Source organism: Chanodichthys erythropterus, chromosome 9 (assembly GCF_024489055.1).
Source record: "Chanodichthys erythropterus isolate Z2021 chromosome 9, ASM2448905v1, whole genome shotgun sequence".
NCBI lineage: Eukaryota > Metazoa > Chordata > Actinopteri > Cypriniformes > Xenocyprididae > Chanodichthys > Chanodichthys erythropterus.
The window spans coordinates 36,568,915-36,594,413 of NC_090229.1; the positions used below are offsets into that span (position 1 = coordinate 36,568,915).

The window sequence follows — 25,499 nt, forward strand, 5'->3', positions numbered from 1 at the left end:
GCCAGCTTGTTTTAACATCCTTTAGAGAAACTCAGGACATCTAAATCAATTCTTGCCAAAAATATATCACAAAGTGATGAGACTGCAGACATTTGACTGTCCTCAGCATGTGCTCAAGATGCGTCGCCATCTCTCTCGCTTATTAGTGATTGAGGAAATCTCTTCATTTGTAGTTCAGTGTGATGTAAAATTTAATTTGCTATTGGTCAGTCACTGTGAAGATGGTGCAATTGTGTCGTGTTCTGCATCTGTGTGTGTGTTGGATCATGCAAGAGTGAGTAGCTTGTTGTATCATTTTTATGGTTCACTGATGCTGCACTTTCTCATGGCTGTTCATTTCCCTTTGGCATACAGCTGTAGAAGAAACATAGATGCACAGATAGAGAGAGAGAGAGAGAGAGAGAGAGAGAGGGAGGCGATAAGTGAAAGTGAGCAAGCGAGGGCAAACGAGAATCCCCTCACACTCCGTTTTCATCCTCATTTAAGGAGCTGTGCAGCAGTGAAAGAGAGGAAAAGACGGAGAATCAGAGCCACGCTCATTCACACAGCCTCTGTCAGCACTTCCCTTCCTCGTCACAGCTGCTTCTGAACACAGAGGTATGTCTTTCTTTTGTATTCATTAAAATTAACTTTAAAAATGAACATATAACACATTTAGGTTTATGCTTCTTTCCTATTTTGATTTTTTTCCTCCTCACATTGCTGTTTTTCTCTCAGTCGCAGTGAATTCAGCTCAGGACTGTCTTGTAGACTTTCACTATCCAGAAGAGAAGCACAGACAATCAGATCAGAACATTTTGTTCAAAGTCTGCATTCTTGCACTGATGTTTTTGTCTGTTTTGTAGTTGAAGGCAGTGAAATGTAGAGCACTGTTGCTGTTAATAGTTTGACTCCCACCACAGTAGAGCTGCATTGCAGATACATAAAAGATTTGCTCATGATGAGAAATCTGAACCATGACATTAATACTCGCGGACTCTCGTGCTCGATCCCACGGCGCTGTTTGTGCACCAGACCATTAATCGTGTGTGGATGTGTCTCACTTCTCTGTGACGGACCCAATCAGATGTGCTGGAGTGATGCTTGTTTATTTGATCACTGAACACTCTTACAGTATGCTGAGGCTTGATCAAAGTGAGATAAAGAGTCGTTTAGAGATTGATTTAGTCTCATGATTTACTTCTCATGATTTGCCACTCTGTAGCTCTGAATAGTAAAGCATGTTGTTGTTTACTGTGTGTTTCTATTTATGCATTTACACATACAATACTAACAGTTTTCCTTTACTTGTATTTTAGGACATTCTCATAAATATGAATTTTTATTCCTATTATTATAATGCAGAAAAATTTATTATTTTTACATATTTATAATTGTATATATTATATATATATATATATATATATATATATATATATATATATATATAAGTGGTTTTACTGTAATATTTTTGTATTTTTTTATACATTTCTTACCTTATTAAAATACTTATATATATTAATTTGGATTAAAATCTCAAGTTGACAGTTTGACCAAGCATACGGCACTTTAGATCTAGTAACAAAGGGACGTCTATTGAAACTCATCATATTTCGTAATTATCACAGTATTAGAGAGAGAGAGAGAGAGAGAGAGAGAGAGAGAGAGAGAGAAATCGCCTGAGATCTTACCTGTGTCTGATATAACATTCATTCTTCAGGTCGATGTCCATATATATATTCATTATATCCAGGGTGTGATTTGTAGGGGGGATTTCCCCCTTCTGGTCTATGTATCCCTGCGTCTGCTGAATTATTTTTATTTTTTATGGGATACTGTCCAATCAGCCGTTATTGTAACGATTCGGGACTCATGGTAAGATCCATATGCAAGCTTTTATTAAAGCAAGAGTGTGGTCGTACAGGCAGGGGTCAGATTACAGCAAACAGGTACAGCAAGGAACAGGCGGAATCGTAGTCAGGGTACAGGCAGAAGGTCGAGGCAGGCAGATATCACTCACAGGTCGGTATACAAAGCAAGGGTCAGGACAGGCAGCAAAGGGTCAATAAACAGGAAACAGACAGGAACGGTAACAGACAGGCAGACAGGGAAATAACGCTCGGAATTGTCACAGGATGAATCAAGACTTCGCGGTGAGGTGGTGTGTGTGTGAGTCTTTTATAGTCCTGGTAATGAGTATATAGTCCAGGTGTGGTGATTAGTGTGGAGTGTGCATGGCTGTATGTGGCAACAGGTGATAGGTGGAGTGAGTGCATGTGATTGACAGGGAGGATTATGGGAAATGGAGTCCGGAGTGAACAGGAACGGGCAATGATCGTGACAGTTATACTGTGCTCGCAGCACACACTCAAGAATTGCACGTGTATTTCTACAAATGTGCGCACTTTTGGATTAAAAATTTGTATGTGTATGCACTGTGATCAAAAATAAATGGGACCAAACGCGATTGAAAGTAGAGGGTTGTGTCTCGTTATTCTATTAATAACTACCGATTGATTTTGCATTCCTATTAGAAATTAAGAATTATTAGTGTCATTGTAGATGGTGCAAATATCTAAGCTATCTAATACTTCAAATCTCAAGGTTAAATCAGAAGTTTTGTAAAAAAAAAAATAAATAAATAAAAAAATGTAACAGCTGCAAAAAAAAAAAAAAAAAAAATAGTATATAGCTCCACTGTGGTTTTAAACAAATTTAAACATAAATAAATACTTTTTTTTTCTAAACATCCCCCCTCTGTTTTTTTCACAAATCACACTCTGATTACATCGATTATAAAAATCAGTTTGAATGTCCGCTGAGGAAAGCGATCTTTGTATTTGTCCATTTTACAGTTAAGGGAATTTTCCTGAAAGGTGCGTTATGTAAGAATTTTGCAGTAAAATATCCAAAAACCACTAGGCCAGTGTTATATATTTTGTTCGCTTGAGTACTTACAATATCCTAAATGTTTCCAACTATTTGTAAATCATGAGAAAATTACAGTTTTACCCAAGGCTCCGGGACGTGTGAGGAGTCGCCTGTCAATGACGTCATACCCGCGTTACCCTCGGTTTCTGGTTTTATTTTGTAGAAACCATGAAACACCAAAGGCTTTAATATTTACATTTTAATAGACAAGGGAAAAACTGTTTTGATATATTTATAGACAGAAAACTAATTATTGTTATATAGCTCAACACGTTTAGTCTTATTGTTTAAATCTAATTTTCTTGATTTTTTTGCGAGTCTCATGCTTTACCATGCCTCAGAGAAAAAACACTATTTTGTGAAGTAGCTAACATAGCATAATCAGATGCAGCTTTATTCTTAGTAACAGTAATACAGCATTTTCTCCATCATACAATACGTTTTAAAATTAATTGCATGTCATTTATCAACACAATCATCCAGCATTTAATGTGATATTGTAAAATGGATCTATCTTACTGCAGTGTGTAACAGTGTCTCACAGCAGCCGCCGAGCGAACGCTCAAAGTAACGTTATAACATCATTTTCAACACTCTCAAATGTATCTAATATGATAAACAGAGCTGCGTTTCCTCATACTCATGACCGGAAAAGCAGAAGCGGCGCCGGCGACTGTGTCATAATAAAAGTCCCGCTGCTCGTGAGGCGTGTGTTGATCAATCGCTCCAGCTCCTCGTTCAGCTCCACAACACTCGCTCCTGCTCTGCTTCATGCTATAGTAACGTTAATAATCACATCCATGAACATGATTTCTTCCAGAGTCCTATCCCTATCCTTTTGCACCGTCCGTTGAGGTGGAGACCACATGTCCCAAGATTCTGCGCTCAAAGGCGTAGCTTGATGATGGCAAGTTTGTTTTGAATATGCTTCTAGCGACCTCTAGCAGACAAAAATATATTTACATCTTTAATATGCTTTATTTCTTTATGCAAAATACAATTTTTTCTTTTGTATTATGGGGTAAAATGTGTCCTGACCATGTTTTTTTAAAGATTCGCCTTCTTTTCTGAGGCTCATTTTTGTAACAGATAGTGTGTGGCATCAGATTTTAGTTGAGAACTAGAGCGAAACTCAGTTAAATGTTCAAAGGTTTTTCTAAAATAGTAAGCAAGCTGTGTGTGTGTGTGTGTGTGTGTGTGTGTGTGTGTGTGTGTGTGTGTGTGTGTGTGTGTGTGTGTGTGTGTGTGTGTGTGTGTGTGTGTGTGTGTGTGTATTTTGCAGCTTTGATGCAGGTCCTGTGAGGATGTTTATTATGGCCTACATTCCCTTTGAATGAAAGGCTGCAGTCTGGGGAGTCGATGTGTTTCCATGACATTATGGCAGAACTGTGATTCAGAGTGAGATGCTGCACGTGCAGAGAGAAGAGAGAATGAAGAGAGGCGTGTGAAAACTCAATTCGTTAATCTTAAATTATGTTCCATCATGAGGCAAAGCAGATGATTACTTCAGGCCACACACACACACACACACACACACACACACACACACATCCCTATAAAAAAGAAGTGCACTTAGTTGTATTGATTGTATACTTGTAGTGTACTTCAAATCTTAAATGTATATTTTAAGTACCTAAGTGTACTTAAAGGGTTAGTTCACCCAAAAATTAAAATTCTGTCATCATTTACTCACCCTCATGTCGTTCTACACCCATAAGACCTTCTTCAGAACACAAATTAAGATATTTTTGATGAAAGAGGTTTTGTTATCTTCCAATGAAAGAAATGTTATCACCACATTCAAGGGCCAGAAAAGTAGTAGTAAAGACATTGTTAAAATAGTAAACATCACTGCAGTGGTTCAACCTTCATGTTATGAAGCGACTTATGTAGACTTTTAAACAGTGCACTTTGTAATAATGTCAAATTAAAAGTTTTGCTTTTATAATACATTTTAACTCATTATGGTTTAATAATCTTTTGTCATGTTTTGAAGTACACTTATTTTGAAGTGTTGACTAACATACTAAAGCACATGTTGATTATAATTTTAACTGTAGCATATTATTCAATATTATATTACATTTAGTACTAATTTTAAATGTACTAAATTACAATTACAAATGTTTTATTACACATATATTTAAATACACAACGTTTGAAAAGAAAAAGAGACAGCACATTCGGCTGTACACATATTTCAAAGACAACAGAAATAATTATAAAATTACATAAACAGATACTTAAGTGGGTCAAAAAATCACTTTTAAATTAAACTAATTGCATTTAATATAAATTTCAATTATAATAAATTTCATTTAATTGCAAAACAAGCAAAAAAAAAATGCAATTAAGTGTCAGAAAACATTGCATTCAGTTCACACTTAAATATATATTCTTCTAAAGTATATTATACTCTTTTTGCTAAAGTACTTCTTTTTCACAAGGGATGCCATATGTCTGTGTGCCAAAGCAATCATGTGTGAAGTTCTTGCTGTTAAACATATTCTCATTTTCTGGCATGCTCACATTTGTGCCATCCAGCGTTCTCATGCCAGTCTGCTCTTGGCATTGCGCTGCCTCAGCATACTGTCCATATGGAAGATTTACAACAAAACAGGACAAATCTGTGACATTTTAGCTTACATGAATATTTTACACTGCTATGGACACTTAATAATTATATAAAAACTTAAATGTCAAAGAGCAAAGTCAAAGGACAACAGATATGGGAAAAATATGAGGGCAGTGAAAGGAGAACGAGAGAGAGAGGTGCACGTAAATCACACGGCTCTCTCTCTCTCTCAGAGTTATGGGCTCTTTCTCAGCGCACAAGGGCAGATAATAGATTCTGTGACTCCCATTACTCAAGGGTCACCGGTCGCAGGAACAGGAAATGACAGCTAATCAAACACACAGCCTCGTTCACTCCACTTCACACACACACTCATGGCAGTGATCACATCACTCAGATCAGAGCGTTTGTTTGTTATCCGTCCTCTGAGACGCTGTAGCTGCAGGGTCAGTCTGTGAGACGCCGTTTTCCACTAAATAATGTGTTTGTGTGAACAGACTGCATTGTGCCATCTCAAACTGAATGAATATATTGTCATATTTAATTTGGGGAAATAATAACAGGCTGGATGGCAACAGAGTTGAGATCCATTGGAGATTACAGGTTATAAAAATAAAAATGGCCTCTTGGAGAATTTAACTCTGATTTTTCCACAAATATTCAGTTGTTTATGTACAAAATCATTGTAATTTTACAATGTCATCATGTAAAGTTTATTTCTTCATAAGGGGAAAAATACTATGGTTTACTGCAACCTGACCTGATACGGAAGAGGATTAGGGCCAAGCAATAATAAAAAAATAAAACCATCCCGAGATTAAAGTTGTTAAATTTTGAGAAAAAAAAGCTGTTATATTATGAGAACAAATTCATAATTTAACAAATTTGTTCTCGTAATTTAACAAATTTGTTCTCGAAATTTAACGAGTTTTTTCTCGTAATTTAATGACTTTATTCTCAACATTTTATCTCGACTTTTTTCTCGAAATTTAACAAGTTTTTTCTCGTAATTTAATGACTTTATTCTCAACATTTTATCTCGACTTTTTTCTCGAAATTTAACAAGTTTTTTCTTGTAATTTAACGAGTTTATTCTCAACATTTTATCTCGACTTTTTTCTCTACATTTAATGATTTTTTTCTCGTAATTTAACGAGTTTATTCTCAACTTTTTATCTCGACTTTTTTTCTCGAAATTTAACGAGTTTTTTCTTGAAATTTAATGACATTTTTTTCATAATTTAACGAATTTTTTCTCGTAATTTAACGAATTTGTTCTTGTAATTTAACGACTTTTTTCTCTAAATTTAACAAGTTTTTTCTCGTAATTTAATGACTTTATTCTCAACATTTTATCTCAACTTTTTTCTCGAAATTTAACAAGTTTGTTCTTGAAATTTAATGACATTTTTCTCATAATTTAACGAATTTGTTCTCGTAATTTAACGAATTTGTTCTCGTAATTTAACGAATTTGTTCTCGTAATTTAACAACTTTTTTCTCGTAATTTAACGAGTTTTTTCTCAGCATTTTATCTCGACTTTTTTCTCGAAATTTAATGATTTTTTTCTCGTAATTTAATTACTTTATTCTCAACATTTTATCTTTTTTCTCAACTTTTTTCTCAATTTAAATATTTTTTTCCTGTAATTTAACGAGTTTTTTCTCAGCATTTTATCTCGACTTTTTTCTCGAAATTTAATGATTTTTTTCTCGTAATTTAATTACTTTATTCTCAACATTTTATCTTTTTTCTCAACTTTTTTCTCAATTTAACTAGTTTTTTCTTGTAATTTAACGAGTTTATTCTCCACATTTTATCTCAACTTTTTTCTCGAAATTTAACAACTTTTTTTTTTTTATACGTACGATTAACTTAGGCTTACGATGCTTTTGGGAACTGCAGCCCTGGTCTGTTATTGTCGTGTTCCGGTAGCGTAATGTGGGCAGCCACACCTTCGTTTTCAAAAGTCCGTTTAAAGGATTAGTTCACTTAAAAAAGGAAGTGAAGCGATGCATTTATGTAAAAACATATTTAACAAGTTATGATGTAAAATATCTAGCTTCCGCCAGACCGCCTTCTGTATTCAACTTACGAAGAAAGTGTAACTGACACGGCACCAGTTTACATGTTCTTTGTAAACTGTAATGCGGCAGGTGGTCTGGCAAAGCTAGATATTTACTTCATAACTTGTTGGTGTTTTTTACACAAATGCATCACTTCAGAAGGCCTTTATTAACCCCCGGAGCCATGTGGAGTACATTTATGATGGATGGAGACAAATCTTATACACAAATCTTGGGGTCATTTTCATTTGAAAGTGAACTAATCCTTTAAGAATGTCTCTGTTTTCAACTTTTGAAAACGAAGGCATGGCTGCCCACATTACGCTACCGGAACACGATAATAACAGACCAGGGCTGCGGTTCCCAAAAGCATCGTAAGTTGATCAGTGACCGCTGAATGGTTATATGGTCAACTTACAATGTTTGTTGGAAATGCCAGAGCCGTCTCTCACAACGGCTCTGTAACATACCAGCCTCAACGACCGTCTAAACAATAACATGGAGATGAACTGCATTTGCTGACTTTGTGGTCCTTTTTAGCAGCCATTGTGCAGTTAAACTCTGCCTGTATGCGCAAGAGGCAACTGCAGGGTTGCCAGGTTTTCACAACAAAACCCGCCCAATTGCTACTCAAAACTAGCCCAAAAACTAGCGCAATTGGGGGGAGTCCCACGGTAACAATCACGTTCTTGGGGGTAAAGTAAACGTTTTTGGTGAGGTTCCCTGGTAAAATGTGCATTTCAGGGGATAAATATCATGATATTTGGGGTCAGTTCAACCCGCGACAACAGAGTAAAAGTAGCCCAGTGTACAGCGGTCATGTATTTTTGGTTGTGTGGTGTGGATGGATTTCGTTTCTGAAACGAACAGTGTAGCCAGTGTAAATGAGGATCATGTTCATCTTAAAGGGTTAGCGCACCCAAAAATGTAAATTCTGTCATTTATTACTCCCCCTCATGTTGTTTCACACCCGTAAGACCTTCATTCATCTTCGGAACACAAATTAAGATATTTGAAAATGAAATCCGATGGCTCAGTGAGGCCTGCATAGCCAGCAATGACATTTCCTCTCTCAAGATCCATTAATGTACTAAAAACATATTTAAATCAGTTCATGTGAGTACAGTGGTTCAATATTAATATTATAAAGCGAATATTTTTTATGCGCCAAAAAAACAAAATAATGACTTTTCAACAATATCTATATGGGCAGATTTCAAAAACACTGCTTCTTGAAGCTTCGGAGCTTTACGAATCGAATCAGTGAATCGGAGAGCCAAAGTCACGTGATTTCAGCAATTTAGCCGTTTGATAGGAGATCCGAATCACTGATTCGAAACAAAATATTCGTAAAGCTCAGAAGCTTCATGAGAAAAATATTCTCGTGGCTTTATAATATTAATATTGAACCACTGTACTCACATGAACTGATTTAAATATGTTTTTAGTACATTAATGGATCTTGAGAGTTTGAATGGCTTTGCTCTCAATGCAAGCTTCACTGAGCCATCAGATTTCATCAAAAATATCTTAATTTGTGTTCCAAAGATGAATGAAGGTCTTACCGCTGTAGAACGACATGAGGGTGAGTAATAAATAACAGAAATGTTCATCTTTGGGTGAACTAACCCTTTAAAACGCTGTTTTAAAATGAAAACGCACTGGTGTAAACAGGGCCTAATGAATGAATGAGAACTCAATCAAAACAGTGACAGTTTTGGCCTTTCATTTACATAACAATTGTGTTTTGGGGGCATGAAAACGCAAACTTCTGAAAATGGAAAATGATTGCATTATCGTCTCTGTGTCAACTACAAAATTGCAAATTCCTGGCAGCAGAATTCAGCGCTTTTAATCGTTTTAATGGATCCGTGTGAACGAGGATCGTTTTGACTTCTGTTTTCGGTACCTCATTGTCATGCAAACGTACCCTAAAACTAAACAGAACATGATTGTGAACAAGAAATGTTTCTTGAGCAGCAAATCAGCCTTGTTCACACTAATAGGCCTACGTTTTCATTTGAAAATACATCTTTTTCTCTCCGTTTTTCTCCGTCCGCACTGAGATAGCATTTTTGTCATCCACTTTTGTGGATAAATTTGAAAAAGCTGTTTTTCGCAATGTAGTGTGGATGGCGAAAACTGAGCTATTTGACAACAATGATACGTGTTTAGCCATGATGCATATTGCACCCATTTTATAATATTACTGCTGCTGTATTTGTGATCAAATAAATCACATTCTAAGGAAACTGGTTTCAGACTAGCTTCTAAGGCACCATAATGACATGACTAAAGAAACACATTCAAAGGAGCTTTATAGTCAAAAATCAATTTGAAAATGAACATTTATAAACTAATTTGCTTATAGATTAATTAATTTAATTCATACTGAAGGCAGGATTTTGTGTAGGGGATGGTAATCTGTGTTGTTCAGCTCATTCACAGGTTCATTAAGCACACTGTTTGACAGTTTGTCATTTTCTTGTACTGCAGGTCATGGCTGAGGTGGAGCTGCTCTCCACACCCCATAATATTCAGATCAGCGAGGTGAGCTGTGACTCGTTCCGGATCACCTGGGAAATGGCCCATGAGGACACATCCCGAGTGACGCATTACTTCATCGACCTGAGCCGTAAAGAAGGCAGCGAGCCCAATCGCTTCAAGCACAGAGTCAGTATACGCTCTTATTCTGCCGTTGAGATCTCCTTCCGCCCCGCTGCGCTCCCTGTTGATCTCACAGACATTATTTGTTGTCACAACCCGGGCCAGTGGAATTGGTGAACTTATTCTGAACCTATTACAAGGACAATCCCCTCAGAATAGTCTGGGGTTAAACAAGGACACAGTAGTGAGGGCTTGTGATTCACAACATTGGACCGTCTTGACTTTCACTGCACACTAAGACAAATAAACTATTACGTTTAATAGTTTTTTTTTACTAAGCAATAGAACATTTAATGAACCCTTGTATTAGATTCAAATTCTGGGTACGATTTGTATGATTGTGCAACAAGAGTTCATGACACTAAACAGGAAAAAGTCACAAAACTTCAAGAAAACAAAGGTTAAACAATATTTCTGACCACTCAAATTGAACCACGACATAATATAAGGGTTAAGACATTTCTTGAATTTTCATGTTATATTTATTTAAAGTGATTTGTACCTGAATAAAGGTTAAATTAAAGACAAATATAAGAGCAGGTGGTGTAGAGGCAGATGGCATGTGAAGGAGGAGGTAATGTGTGGCTGTAGGTGTGTTGGTAATGAGCACATCTGACAGGCCCTTCAGGGGCCGCTGTGATGGTCACGCCACTGCTAATACAGGAGAGAGAAAAACCTGACCAAAACTGCCGGGAGCGGATAATGACTCACCAGGACATCCTTCCTCCCCAATAAGCACCTCAATCCCCCATTCACAGGCCAACCACCCCTTAAAAACATAAAACTAGGATATTGCTTTGCAAAAATAAATAAAATAATCTAATTTAGTACACTAGTAATTTGGGGAATCATGCACCTATATAATATTTAATTACTTATTTTATTTTATTTTTCTTCCTCTCACTTGCAAATAAAATCTGCAACAGAGTTATAAAGAAACACCTTTTATAATCTAAAATAATCGTGTCACCCAATTCCAGGCCAACCACCAAAATAAAATAAATAAATAAATAAATAAACATATAAAATTAGGATATTCCTTTGCAAAAAAAAAATCAAATTTATTACACTAGTAATTTAGGGCATCATGCACCTATTTGTTATTTGATTTATATTTTTAAGTTTTTATTTGTTTGTTTGTTTATTGAGGAGGAGTCCAATTTATCAAAGATTGAAAGCTGCATTCAAAGTCCACTTGAAAAATATTCTAATTGGATTCTGAGAAGACACATGCAAGACTTCAATGTCAATTTATTGGAAAGGTACTTTTAACTCTTTCCCCACCAGTGTTTTTGAACATTTTACAAAAATTTCATGGCCCCCCAAACATGCAATATATCAAAAGAAGGAACGGAGCCTCTGCTTTTAAACAATGCAAACAAAAAACGTTTTATTTTAGCTTTATGAATTATTTTTTTTTATCAACACTTGAATATTTACTCCTTAACTCCTTAACTAATTGCATTACTTAGATTTTATGAAAAGTAATGCGTTCTATTACTTTTGTGTTAGTTTTTTCTCAGCTGGGCTTACTGGTTTGTTTTTAATAACAAAAAAAAGTTATATTTTTAACAAATGTTAAGGCCCTTTCACACCAAAAGTGAAATGAATAAGCTTCAGGCTGAAAGAAATGCAAATTCAAGCCTGTACAGTAGAGGGCACCACTCAAACAAACCTTTCAGCTGTGCTGAAGTATATTTGTGTTATTTAACATATTTAATTAATGCAGGTTTGTGTAATATTCTGAGTTTGCATTTCACTACTATAACCATCATGTTCACACAACACCTTGGCACTTACTCACGATTCCTCTCAACATGAGGACAAGAGAGCTGTCGGTCAGTAACTTGAGCTACTTATTTGAAAAAGTAGCTCAGATATTTGGTTGTAAATTTAAAAGTAATGCGTTACTTTACTAGTTACTTGTAAAAAGTAATCAAATTACGTGTAAGTCACGCATTACCCCAACACTGGAACTGAATTATAAATGTATAACTTTGTTGTGTTCAGTTTTTCGTATTCTTGCTGACAAAATTAAGCTACAAAATGTAGGAGTATTTCTAGTATCTCTTTTGCACTTATTGGACACCAAAAATAAACTGCTGCTGAAATTACATCTGATTTTGCCAGGGCTCTAATATTACATTTTGCCAGTGAAAGGAAAGGACTAAAGGGTTGCTATGGTTATGCCCCACTGAGCATTTCATAATTGGTTCTGCTTGTCAGAAACTCAAGCCTCCACAACAAGACTAATTAACTGTGATAGATCTCTTATATGTGAGAGGAAATATGTTACGCTTTAGTGAAGTTTGAAAATGTCTTTCACCTTTGAGAGAGATGTCAGGCAGAAACTATGCGTAAGATCACCGCAAAGGATGTTACATCCGCAGATGTTATCTTCTCATTAATCTTACTGATGTTTCACTGCTTAGACTGTGTGCATAATTATCAGACAATTACTGTTTCCCAGGAGTCATTTTATAGGTAAACAGATAAAATGTTATAAGTGAACCATAAAAACTTTATTCTGTAGCCTATCGATACTACAAATAAATGATTAGGAAAATACTGTAGATTAGAAATGCTTTATTCTTTAAAATAATAAACACATGGCTGTTAAATCATATACAGCAATTAACAAATAAGTCTTTGGTCTGTGTGTTCATGGCCATTTTTCAGTCTCTTTGAATGCTGCTGACTTCTTCCAAAAAAAAACTTTCAGTTCATTTTCAACTCAAAAACGTCCAGCTAGCATGTTGTTTTAGTGTTATTTATGTAAGCAATAAGGTACGAGAGGCTGTGCTGTGTCGTGAATAAGCCTAAGTAAGAATGTGTCGTGATTACAGAGGTGGGTAGAGTATCCAAAAACTGTACTCAAGTAAAAGTACGAGTACTTATAGAAATATTTACTCAAAGTAAAAGTGAAAGTAATAATTTTAATAGTTACTTGAGTAAGAGTAAAAAAGTATCCAATGAAAAAACTACTCAAGTAGCTCGTTAGTTACTTTCTATATATATATATATATATATATATATATATATATATATATATATATATATATATATATATATATATATATATATATATATAAACACAATACAGTAGCATGTTATTATTTAGGTAGATATTTAAATTATTATCATAATTAGATATCTTTGCAAAAAACACAGAAGAGAGACAAGCGTTTTTTCTGGCATCTGTAGCCTAAATATCACTGCATGTCTTTTGCTTTGTATAATAACGTTTACAGCTACATTGGAAAGAAGAAAGAGAGAAAACTCTTTACATGTACTCGCGTTCATAACCGCTGAACATCTGAACATGAAGAATGATCAAATGCACATTGATGGATCTTCTTCTGTCTGTTCTCCAAAATGTAATCAAATGTATATTTTCAGCAGGCGTAAACTGCTTAAAGGATTAGTTCACTTTCAAATAAAATTGTCCTGATAATTTACTCACCCCCGTGTCATCCAACATATTCATGTCCTTCTTTCTTCAGTTGAAAAGAAAGGAAGGTTTTTGATGAAAACATTCCAGGATTATTCTCCTTATAGTGGACTTCAATGGACTCCAGATGGTTGAAGGTCAAAATTCCAGTTTCAGTGCAGCTTCAAAGGGCTTTAAACGATACCAGACGAGGAATAAGAGTCTTATCTAGAGAAACAATCAGGCATTTTTGAACAAAAAAGTAAATGTATGCTTTATATAAACAATTGATCGCCTTCTAAGTACTTTCGCCAAAACTGCACTTTCGTATTCTTCAAAAAGCTTACGCTGTATGTCCTACACCTTCCCTATTCTACTTACGGAATGAACGCAGCGCCAGTTCTGTAGAATAAGGCAGTTTTACCAACTTGTTTGATTAAGTCTTTGAACAGAATTGACTCAAAAGGGCGATTCATTTGTGAATGGGGCATCGTTCATGAAAAGAAGAGAAAAGCGCGCTTGGAATAAACTACGCATTTCTTAACATGTACAGTATCGCACTAAAATAAAATAATGAGAGGAACGTCACCCAACATAGTGAAGTAAAAGTACAGGTTTTTCATTAGAAATGTATTCAAGTTAAAGTACCCACATTTAAATCTACTCTAAAAAGTACAAATTTTCCAAAAAACTACTCAAAAAATGTTAAAAATAATTAAATGTAATGAAGTAAATGTACTTTGTTACTACCCACCTCTGGGTACAGCACTAGCCTCGAGTGCCTTATTGCTTTTATAAAACAGTTACCACACAATACAAATATTAAAGTCAAAAAATATGTATCAATGCAACTTTCATGAAGTAAACTTTTACTAAAAGCCTTCCGCTGAAAAAAAATAGTCCCTGACCGTGAACAGCAACAGAATTACATTATTACGCCATCAGATGGCGGCAAAGACTGTCTTTATGAGCGTGTCAGTCAGTAGTGAAGACTTTTACATTGAAAAGACTGAATTGTTGTGAACACGGAACAAGACGCAACTGACAAATGCTTTGACTAGCGCTGTCAGTCACGGGAAAACCCTTTAACTGTTAAAAGGACAAGATATCGCAGCGGACATTTAAACTGATGTTTTATTATGAACATAAGACTGACCTGAAGGAAAATGCTAAATCTGAATGCAGGTAACGTTAAACTCGCTCACCCGATCTCTTTCTCACACAATACTCTTCTACATAAAACAGTGAGCTTCAATGAACAATATAAATAGAGAACAAACACTTTACGTTGCTAATAGTATTGTGTAGTGATACCAAAGTCCCTCTTCAAGTCATTTCACTCGGCGGCCATCTTTGGTGAGAACCGTTGGGTGAAGCGGTCATTGACCAATCAGAATCACAGGAACCAACCATTTTATAAATGCTAAGGGGCTGTGAATGCTTTTATCTGATTGGTTGTTGAACGTTGTTTTCAGGGAAATGCACAGGCAGGTCTTGACCGCATTATAGTTCCTTATCACTTCGCCACTTCGCGTTATTTCAAAGGTCCTTACAGGCTATAACCGCAAATGAACCAAAACCCACAATGACACTGCAAATACATATAGTAAACTTGAGGATAAAAACGACAAATTATTTCCATGTTATTGTCCTGAACGCTCTTTCACACCTAAACACACACACTCGCACAGAAACGTGTTTGCGCTGCGACAAATTAATCCGTAAATAGTTTAGCAACTACATGACATTTTTCAGCAGCGTGTGTCCTTATTGAGGTAGATTAGTTTCGCTATTTGTAGAGACACTGCTCCCTGTCATCTCAATTGTCCATAAAACCTTTTGAAGTATTTCTTGTCCAATATTGATGTTTCAGCTTGTGTTTCTTATTAAGTGAGAGTCATGTTTCAGTCTTCCTTACCTTAGCAAAGTCTCTGACATCTTGACACCTCCTGCTCTGGGTAAGTTACAGTTCTGCTGGCACAGGCGGCTACAATTCATTCTTGGCAAGCCTTTTTGCACCTTTCCTTCTCAACACACTTTTTAAACCCAGCTGACCGAACAGATTTTAAAAGTCATTCCAGACACAACAGATTCATGCAGAAAAACATGCGCCTTGTTGCAATTGACAAATGAAATGTGTGCAGTAAAATCAGTTCAAATGATCAAATTTGATCTCCGACGACTGGATGTAATCATAGTCTGAAGCTAAAAAAAAATAAGTCTGTTCATCATACACTAAACAATCTGTCAACTCAAATTTGCAGACTGGCTCTAGACTGTAAATCTGAGCAAAAGTTGTGTAGTGTATTCCACACCCTCAGTTATGAATAGTATATGAGTTTAATATTATTTTACAGCGTAATTATTCAGATTGATATGGTCTGGAATTGAAAAAATGCACTTTGAAATAATTATCTTAGTTAAAATAATTATGCTGGGGTAAATTCAGGGTAATTGGGACACTTTTTGCCATTGAAATGACTTGGGAAAAGTGTCCCAATCAACCTGAATTCATCCATACAGTCTTCATGTTTATGTCATAATGTTATATGAATTATCTGCTACACTGTAAAAAGATTACTGAAGTATGTTTTACAAGAAAATACTATTTCAGTCTTTCTACTATTTCATATTCAATTCAGTGTGTTACTTTCCATTTCTTTGTAATTATTTGTGAAATTTACTAGAAATTTCTGAATTAAATATATTTCAGTGTAGTTTTCTGCATCCTCTATTATCCGCAGTATGTAATGTTGAAGTTGGCATGAAACAGCAGTTTTCTTTCCTATTGTGACATATATCTGAGTGAAACGGCTTCACAAACAAGAACAAATGTAGGGCGGGGCTTGATTTTGTCCGTGGAGAATTGATTGGATGGTTGTAGTTTGCTATTGGTGGATCTCATGTGAGTGACAGGTTGCCCCGCCCTCGTCATCAGGGAAGAGAAGAGATGTCACTGCAAGAGGGAGGGGAAGTTATTAAAAATTAACGAGGGCACATGAATTAAAACAAATTATGATAAATTAATCATTTATAATAAATGCTGCTATTTTCCATTAAAACAAGAATGGTCTTTTTTGATTTTATGGTGAGTTTAAGGCTGCAGGGGTTCAACAAACAAAAAAGTCAGGTGTTGAAAACTTGTGGTTGGTTATTTTTGACTTGAAACAGAACAAAAAACCCTGTAGGCCAACAAATCTGACGGCGCCCTCTGGTGTTTGGCTTTTCAGGATGTTCCCACCAAGCTAGTGGCAAAAGCAGGACCTTTGCCAATGGCTGTGAGAGGTCACTGGTTCCTGAGCCCTCGAACGGAGTACTGTGTCGCTGTGCAGACCGCCATCAGACAGCCTGACGGAGACTACCAAGTGTCTGAATGGAGCCAAGTAGTGGAGTTCTGCACTGGGGGTAAGTAGAGTAACAGAGATTTAAATGTGTGTTATGCTTACGTTGTTAGGGGATCTATAATGCCTCTTTCACAAGATGTAATATAAGTCTCTGGTGTGTCCAGAATGTGTCTGTGAAGTTTCAGCTCAAAATCCCCCACAGATCATTTATTATAGCTTGTCAAATTTGCTCCTATTTGGGTGTGAGCAAAAATACGCAGTTTTTGTGTGTGTCTCTTTAAATGCAAATGAGCTGCTGCTCCCGCCCCCTTTCCAGAAGAGGGCGGAGCTTTAACAGCTCAACAACAACAAAGCTGGAGAATCTCACGCAGCCAAAATGAGGATTGTCAGTAACCGTGTTCAGCCTTACATTGTTCAAACCGGAGTCGACACTGATGGAGAGACTCAGGAAGAAGTTACAACTTTTAGACGTTTCTGAATGGTTAGTGGATAAATTTATGTAGTTGCTGTGGAGTTGATTCAACTTGACCCTCGTTTGTGAAGCAGTCCGGCGTAAAATGACGGCATGGAAAGAATACTCTACTATAGTCCTTGGGAAACCTGTTCAGAAACAACCATAATTTCTGCACTTCTACTCGGTGCCTTTAGAGGCACTGAAATTACACACTTTAAATCTTGACTTCAGGTGCTTTCTGCAATCTCATCATTTATCTTATCTTAACTTAATCTTCATGTCACAAGTTTGTAATTGGACAAATGAAAAAATGGCTTTTTTATCACTGACTCTGTATATTGTGTTCAGATAGAAAATACAACCAATAGTGACACTTCTTCCTTTTTCTTTTCCTTAATGCCATGTTATTCACAAAAGTTTTCATAGGAAGCACTTATGCTATACTCATGAATCGTGGTTTTAAATGGGTTGTTTTCTGCAGATTATGCCATGGAACATCTCCAGCAGCTGTTAGATAAAGCTCAGGCCGCTGCCGGGAGGATGCTCAGGTTCTCCGTGTTCTACCGCAATCAGAATCCTGAATACTTCCATTATGTGAGGTTAGTGTCATCTGTCATCCTCAGTCTCCTTATATATCTTTCCTTGACAGCTCTAAGACTGCATTGATTTTTGATCTGCCATGAGTCTTTGTGATTTGAGAATGCTAGCGAACTCAACATGAAATCAAAACAGACTCTATTTACTTTCTTCATTCATGCTCCTGGTCTTGGTGTGCACGATTCTTCTTAAATGCTTTTTTACCTTGGTTTTTAAGCAGACATAGAGGCTGTGTTTGGTATTTTGTGTACAATGCATGTGTTTTATATGTATCTTTTTGTTATGCTTATCTTGTATTATACAGCATTTTGGTCAGCATTTGCATTTTAAACAAGTCTCTGAGCAATGCCATAGAGGTCTTAAAGGAATAGTTCTCCCATTATTTAATTAATTAATCACCCTCATGTCTTTCCAAACCTGTATGACTTTATTTATTCTATAGAACACAGGTTTTCTCCATACAATAAAAGTCAATGGTGTTCAAAACAACTGTTACTCATTTTTGGAGAATTTTTAAAAATATCTTCTTTTGTTTTCCTGAAAAACAAAAACAAAAAAAACACTTATTTTGTGTAAGACATACAGGTTTGGAGCAACATGAAGATGAGTAAATGATAACATAATATAAATTTTTTGGTGAACTATCCCTTTAAGCATATAAGCAAATAACTATTGTTGGTGACTGCTGTTGGTAATTAATGCTACTCAATAATAGAAACTTTCAAGAATGCGGGAGCAAATATAAAACTTTACTTTAGAATTCCAGATTGTCTAGATATGGCATCTACCAGCAAGGGTTATCAGGGCCATGCTAACTAGCTAGACCTTCAACTTTTTCCCTGCCATTGACAGAATTTTTCGGCAATCCATGTTTTCACTGTTATACGGTAGGGGGGCGCTATTACGCATTTTCTGAAAGAGTAGAGAATCTTGTTTTGAACCAGTGGTTCGTAGCGTGTATCAGACTGCCCCCCAGTGGTGAAACATTGAAACACTTATGATGTAACGAAACCTCATTTACTGAAATCACGTGACTTTGGCAGTTTGATACACACTCCGAACCACTGATTCGAAACATTTTTGGTGTGAACGGGTCTTAAAACTAAGCACTGCTCTTCATTTTTTCACATTGGATATCCTGTTTTACATATTTTGGGAGTAAAATGGGTTGCGGATGCAAGTTGCGATGAAATTGAAGTAGTAACAGACATTTTCTTTCATATTGTGACGCACATCAGAGTGAAAGGAATTATCAAAAAATAAAAAATCCATGGTGGTGCGCAGTGTCAGGAGTAACGCATTACAAGTAACTTGAGTTATGTAATCGGATTACTTTTTTCAAGTACTTAGTAAAGTAACGCATTACTTTTAAATTTACAACAAAATATCTGATTTACTTTTTCAAACTTTGTTTTCCCATTTATTGGCTGACAGCTCTTCTGTCCTCATGTTGAGAGAATCATGAGCAAGAGCAGAGGTGTTGTGTGCGCTGTGTAAATCTAATAGTTATTTTCTCATTTTCTTCTCCTGTGGTCTATTCTTCTTGAATCCAGAATAGCAACACATCTGAAAGGTTTGTTTGTTTGAGCTGCGCCCTCCACTGTACAGGCATGAATTTGCATTTCCTTCAGCCTGAGGCTTATTTATTTCACTTTCAGTGTTAAAGGGCCTTTACATTTGCCAACAATACTTTTTTGTTGTTATACCAGCAAACTAACAACCTAGCCCAGATGAGAAAAAGGAACGCAAAAGCAACGTAACACATTACTTTCCATAAAAAGTAACTAAATAACGCAACTAGTTACTTTTTTAGGGTGTAATGCAATATTGTAATGCAATACTTTTAAAAGTAACTTTCCCCAGCACTGGTGGCGTGTTGGTTCTATTCATTGATTGTTGATTGGGTGAAGGCAGATCTGAATGCAGTCGATTGTAAGAAAGTCGCGGGTTTAAGCAGACTAAATTATTTTATTGATTATTCTACATCTCTCTACATAGATCAGAGTGTGGAGGTGCAATGCTCCCATCTCTCAAAGACAACAGTGGAAGTCACGGCTCTCCCATCAACGGAAAGCTACGCGGCATCTTCCTCAGCTGCAACACAGAATTCGACACAGGGCTCCCTCCCAAAGACTCCCCGTACGGCCCTCTGCGCTTCCAGATTCCTGCCGAACGTCTCCTCAACGCGAGTACAAACCTCTACTTCTCTGACTTCTACTGCATGTACACAGCTTACCACTATGTAGTGCTGGTGCTGGCCCCTGCTGGATCGGAGGGGGATGACTTTTGCAAGAGCCGTCTTCCACGACTGGACCTAACAACCAATCCCTTCCTGACGTACACGGCCGGAGACGTACCCGTGTTCTGTCACGCCAGCGATGTCATTCTGGAGGTGATGTTCACAGAGCCCTTGCTTCTGGAGCACGGCGTCCTGGCTCAGATCAGCGGCCGTCACCAGCTCATGAGCCTCTCTACTGCCAACGCCAAAAAAGACCCAAGCTGTAAGGTGTGCAATATCAGTGTGGGACGCTGAACTGTGAATGCATGCTGTTGTAGGAAGTGCAACTGAAAAAATACCAGACCACAGAACCTCACTGGCTCTGGTTTGGAAATGGATGTTCTCATTAGAACATGATCAAACATTCACACTGTGGGGTTTGTTTTAAAACATGCCAAAGGCTTTCATAAATGAGGAATAAATTATAAGAACATGAAAACTGAATGAGGTCGTGGTCTGATAGTCTAGCTTCTTGTTACGAAACCAAGCCATAAGACCTGTGAGTCAACAGTTCAGATCTTAAAGGGACAGTTACCCAAAAATGTTTCATCAGTTACTCACTTCCATGTCTTTTAAAACCATATTTAGAACTGCATGATTAATCATTAAAAGACTGCGATCTCGATTCAAACACTCATCTTATTCCTAAATGACAATGATTGTCCTGTTTCTTTTAAACACCAGAACAATCAGATCTGCATTGGCGCTGCTGCTAATAGAAAGGAAGTGTTTATCATGTGTAGGTGTGAAAGTCTTTTCAGCCACACGGTATCATTATTTCTGTGTTACATATTCATATTCTCAAAGAAGTACTGAGATAAAAGTTTACAGTTCGGATATAAACACTGATGTCTACGGAAGTGATCAAAATATAGTAAATCACCTTTTGAAAATAACTTGATACCACCATCGGCATTGAGGGGGACAAGGACCCCTCCCACACACACACAATAATTGGAAATGGCCAAATTGTCCCCCTCCCCAATATTTGATATTTCTTAATGAGTGGTCTGCCTCAGTAGTCTAATGCTGCGTTCACACCGAACGCGTCTGGGGCGTCAAATTCGCGCCAGACGCGTCTAGTTGGACGCTTGAACATTTTGAAGTCAGACGCTTCAGACGCGCGTAAAATTCGCTCAATTCGCGCGTCTAAACAAAGTGTGTTCAGACGCGAATTCGCGTCATGGGAGGGGCTTTCATCTCTTTCTGCACAGATCCTCTGAATAAACACATAATCTCGTCAGTTGGAAACCTGTAGCGGCAATTTAACTCAGTTATGCCGGCCGACTTTTGCTAGCTAGAAGGTGGGCTAGTATCAACGGCTAAAATCATGCAAAAAGTTTTACAACTAACCAGATTGTCCGATTTCTTCGCTTATTCTCTTCCAGGCAAGGTCCTTTTTATTCCTGTCTCGATAAAAATATAATGACACATCACAGAACTCAGGGTGGCTAACGTTACACACAGCGACATCTTTGTTCTGGTCTCCGGCATCACTGATCACATCATAAACACGTTACTACCAAAGCAGAGTCCCTGATTGGTTGACGCGCCGCGAATTTACGCCAAAGTTCAGATTTTTCAACTCGGGCGTTTGGGCGTCAGACGCTCAATTCGCGCGTCAGCCGCGTGAACGCTCAATTCGCGCCGCGCCATTCGCGCGTCAACGGCCGATTCGCGCCGCGCTAGACGCTTGATTCGCGCCGCAGGACCTCTAGACGCGCGTTTGCATTGACTTAACATGTAAGTCAGACGCCTCAGACGCCCCAGACGCGTTCGGTGTGAACGCAGCATTACAGCTCTCGTCAATGTCAAAATGATGGCCAATCAGATCAAAAAAGGAAAAAGGCAGGGCTTACTATTCACTGAATAAGGTGAGTTTTGAATTCCAACTCAACGCTTTCTGTTTTTACATTGAATTAAACAACTATTATTTAAATTATTATTATTATTATTTTTTTACATTTTTGACATATTAGACATACAAAAAAGAGTGAATGTGTGCGTAATTTTAAATAAAATATAAATTGAAAAGAGTTTAAATGGACTACTTCACAACTATAGGCTATAATTAGACCTGGAACTACAGTGCACAGCATAAATGAGTAAACCCCCTCTGAAACTTCTGAAAGTCAGCAATTACTCAATTACTTAGAAGACATGTTAGGGTTCTTTAGAGATATAATGTTCCAGCAAGTCTGCCTAATCAATTACCAAAGAAGCATGTCAAAATTATTCAGGAAAATAATATTTTCTTGTCAAGGTGATAAAATGTTGTGTGTAGCAAAAATGAGTACACCCTCCTAGAAGTTACTAAAAACTAAATAAAAATTGTCTGGTGTAAGTTTAAGACAATGTTTCATCAACAGGTAAATATGTTGAACCAAAACATTTAAAGAGAAGTCATTTCTTGACAAATAAAAGTGTAATATAGCCCACTGAATCATTCTCAGACTTAATGCTAACAACAATGGGAGAGAACTGTCAGGAGACTTATTTCTTAGCACAAAAGAGGATAGTGCTACAAGAGGATTACCAAATAATTGTTTTAAGTGTGAAAATATAGTAAACTTCAAATTCAAAAACGTTGGACTTGTGACAAGGCCTCTGAAATAATCAGGCCTTCATTTTATGCTTTCATTTAGGGATGAGGGATTTTTTTTGCTAGACAAAGAGCAGGAGAAATACCAAGCGAGTGTCTCAGAGCCAGCAAAAGCTATGAAAAGAGTGACTGTTTATCTCACAGAGTAAGATGCAGCCTGCAGAAATGACATGCATGGTTGTTGTTCTCACTGTAACTACCTACTGTAGCCAAAGCACAATAAAGCCAGCCATTTCCAAAGCCCATATTTACAAAATATATTTGGTGTTGCTAGAGAAGGAGTACAGTGAGAAGTGCCTGGTTCCCACAGTAAAGTTCAGTGGTAGTAAAGCTGAAGGTGTGAAGGAGTTGTGCTTTATCAATGCTGTCATGAATGGTCACACACCACTGTGTGATTTAATACACAAATTTAAAACAGATGTTACTCTTTCCTCATTCCCTGTATTGATGGGCATTTTTTCAATATGACCATGAGGGTATGCATTCTCCCAAGGTGAAAAACCTTCTGTGGACATGTACTGCACTCAATCTTAACACTCTTGAGCGCCTGTGGGAGATTCTGTAGAAACGAGTTGAGCAACACTCCCCATTAAAGATCAGGGCATTTAAGGAGCTCATCATCCAGGAGTTAAACAGGACAGATGTGACAATTTGTCATGAACTTGTCTCCGTGCCAAGAAGGGTCAGAGCAGTATATTCAAAATTATGGAGGGCGTACTAAGTGCTAGAATAGTATACATTTGTTGAATTAAATCTAGGGTGTACTCATTTCTGCAATCCTTAATTTAAACAAAATTAGCTAATTTACTTATTTTATGGCTATTAATGACATATTCCTCAATTTTTATTATGTATATGTTTAATACATTTTAGTTTTGCCATCTTTCCATGAATTGTATTAGTGATTATAAAGAAAATACATCTTTTGTATTTATTCAGAGGGGTGTACTCATTTATGCTGTGCACTGTACTTTTACCTTTCTTATTTCTTCTTTATTCCCTTAAATCCTTTAATTATTTAATTTCTTTAAATAAAAAGACCCCAACCCCCAAAACAAACAAACAAAAAACCTTTGGTCCCCCAATGTTCAAGACATGGTTACGGCCTTGGCTTCAAATAACAATTGTATCGATAACATCGTTACACCAGTAGATGGCGACAAGTGACTGTTAGAAAAATGTATATCATTGAATCGTTCATTCAAGAGATTCGCTCAAAAATGCTTATTCATCCAGTAATGAAACAAGTGAAGTCTTTATAAGTGAGTCATTGAATCATTCACTCAAACCAAGTCTTTTAAATAATTCAGTTTAATTAAACATTTTGAATAGACTGCAGCAATTAACATTTTGTTGGAATCTCTAGTAAATTACGTTATTTTGTTTAGTTGTCTGTTCAAAATCATGATTCTCAGTTTATCTAGAATCGTGCAGCTCTACCCATATTATTACAAAAAGGAGAAAAAGCACCAGAAAAGTGCTCCATGTGACTAGTGTGATATATTGAAAGTCTTCTGAAGCCATATGATAACTTGTGTGAGTCTCTTCATGTTGATATAAATCCACTTCCCTAAGACTAATCATGTGTAAATCATATTTAATGTAAACATGAATTAATTGTGTAAGTGATTCTCTTTATTTTTATATCAAGTTATTTGGGGTATCAGAGTCTAAAATCACCTGTAATCAATGTGAATGTCATGAGTGTTTGTGTCTGTTGAAATATATATATAAATATTGAATTAATTGTACAGAATGATTTAACAAAAAATAAAATGCTTCCAAGACTTTCTGCATGTTACTTTTGCAGATTTTCTGTGTGAGAATGAATGCATTTCAGTTCAGCTCTCAACAAGGACAGATTTGTCATTATGGTACATAAAATATTAAAAAAGCTAACTAAAATCTTTGCTTCAGAGTCAAATAGCATGACTTTTTAGTTTTTGGGTGCAAGTGAGAAAGTTGAATAAAAATTTAATAAAGCATATCAAATGCTGCAAACAAAAAATGGATGGAAAACAGTTCATGAAATATTAAAGCTATATTTTGTTTTCAAAATAATATCCAAGTTATGTCAGTTTATATTCCAAAAATGTGTGCCATCAAATCACTGTGGAATATTTTGATAAGTGAAAGTGGCCAGCGTCTGCATGTAATACATAATCTGATCAAGACTGATTATGAAAAGGCCATTTATAATCAGTCTGAACAAACACTGATCTCTCTCTGTCTGCTGATAAGAGCAGGATTTATCTGCACCATTAAAACTCACATGAATGAGATCAATTACAACACAACCTCAAGTTCACCACCAGAAGGGACGATTTCTTTAGGCATTTAACATCTTACAATCTCTCAACATGCATAAATAACATCTTTTTCTGATCAAGGGTTCTCATACGTCAATCCAAAGGCCTATGTCAGGTACCAATCCTTGGTAATAATAGATTAAAATGGATTATACTTAGTGACCAAGCCAAAAACGTCCTGGGATTTGATTGCACCTCCTTGAGGAGTACTAGCATCCCAAATTAAAATGATGTTTTGGTTGCAACCCAATTAGATACCTCAAACA

At 36.6% G+C, this 25,499-nt stretch overlaps 1 protein-coding gene across 2 annotated transcripts; it reads left to right on the forward strand.

Moving 5' to 3' along the window:
• Positions 1 to 419: 419 nt before the first annotated feature.
• LOC137027361 (phytanoyl-CoA hydroxylase-interacting protein) lies at positions 420 to 21,350 on the forward strand. 2 transcript variants are annotated; one of them, XM_067395490.1, is made up of 6 exons: positions 420 to 597; positions 3,731 to 3,817; positions 10,049 to 10,225; positions 16,880 to 17,054; positions 17,929 to 18,046; positions 20,043 to 21,350. In XM_067395490.1, the coding sequence occupies exons 2-6, from the start codon at positions 3,812 to 3,814 to the stop codon at positions 20,575 to 20,577; spliced, it is 1,011 nt and encodes a 336-aa protein (XP_067251591.1). In that variant the 5' UTR covers positions 420 to 597; positions 3,731 to 3,811; the 3' UTR covers positions 20,578 to 21,350. The 2 variants fall into 2 exon arrangements, with proteins under 2 accessions (XP_067251591.1, XP_067251592.1); XM_067395491.1 differs by lacking the exon at positions 3,731 to 3,817 and having other exon boundaries at positions 20,043 to 21,345.
• The last annotated feature ends 4,149 nt before the right edge of the window (positions 21,351 to 25,499 follow it).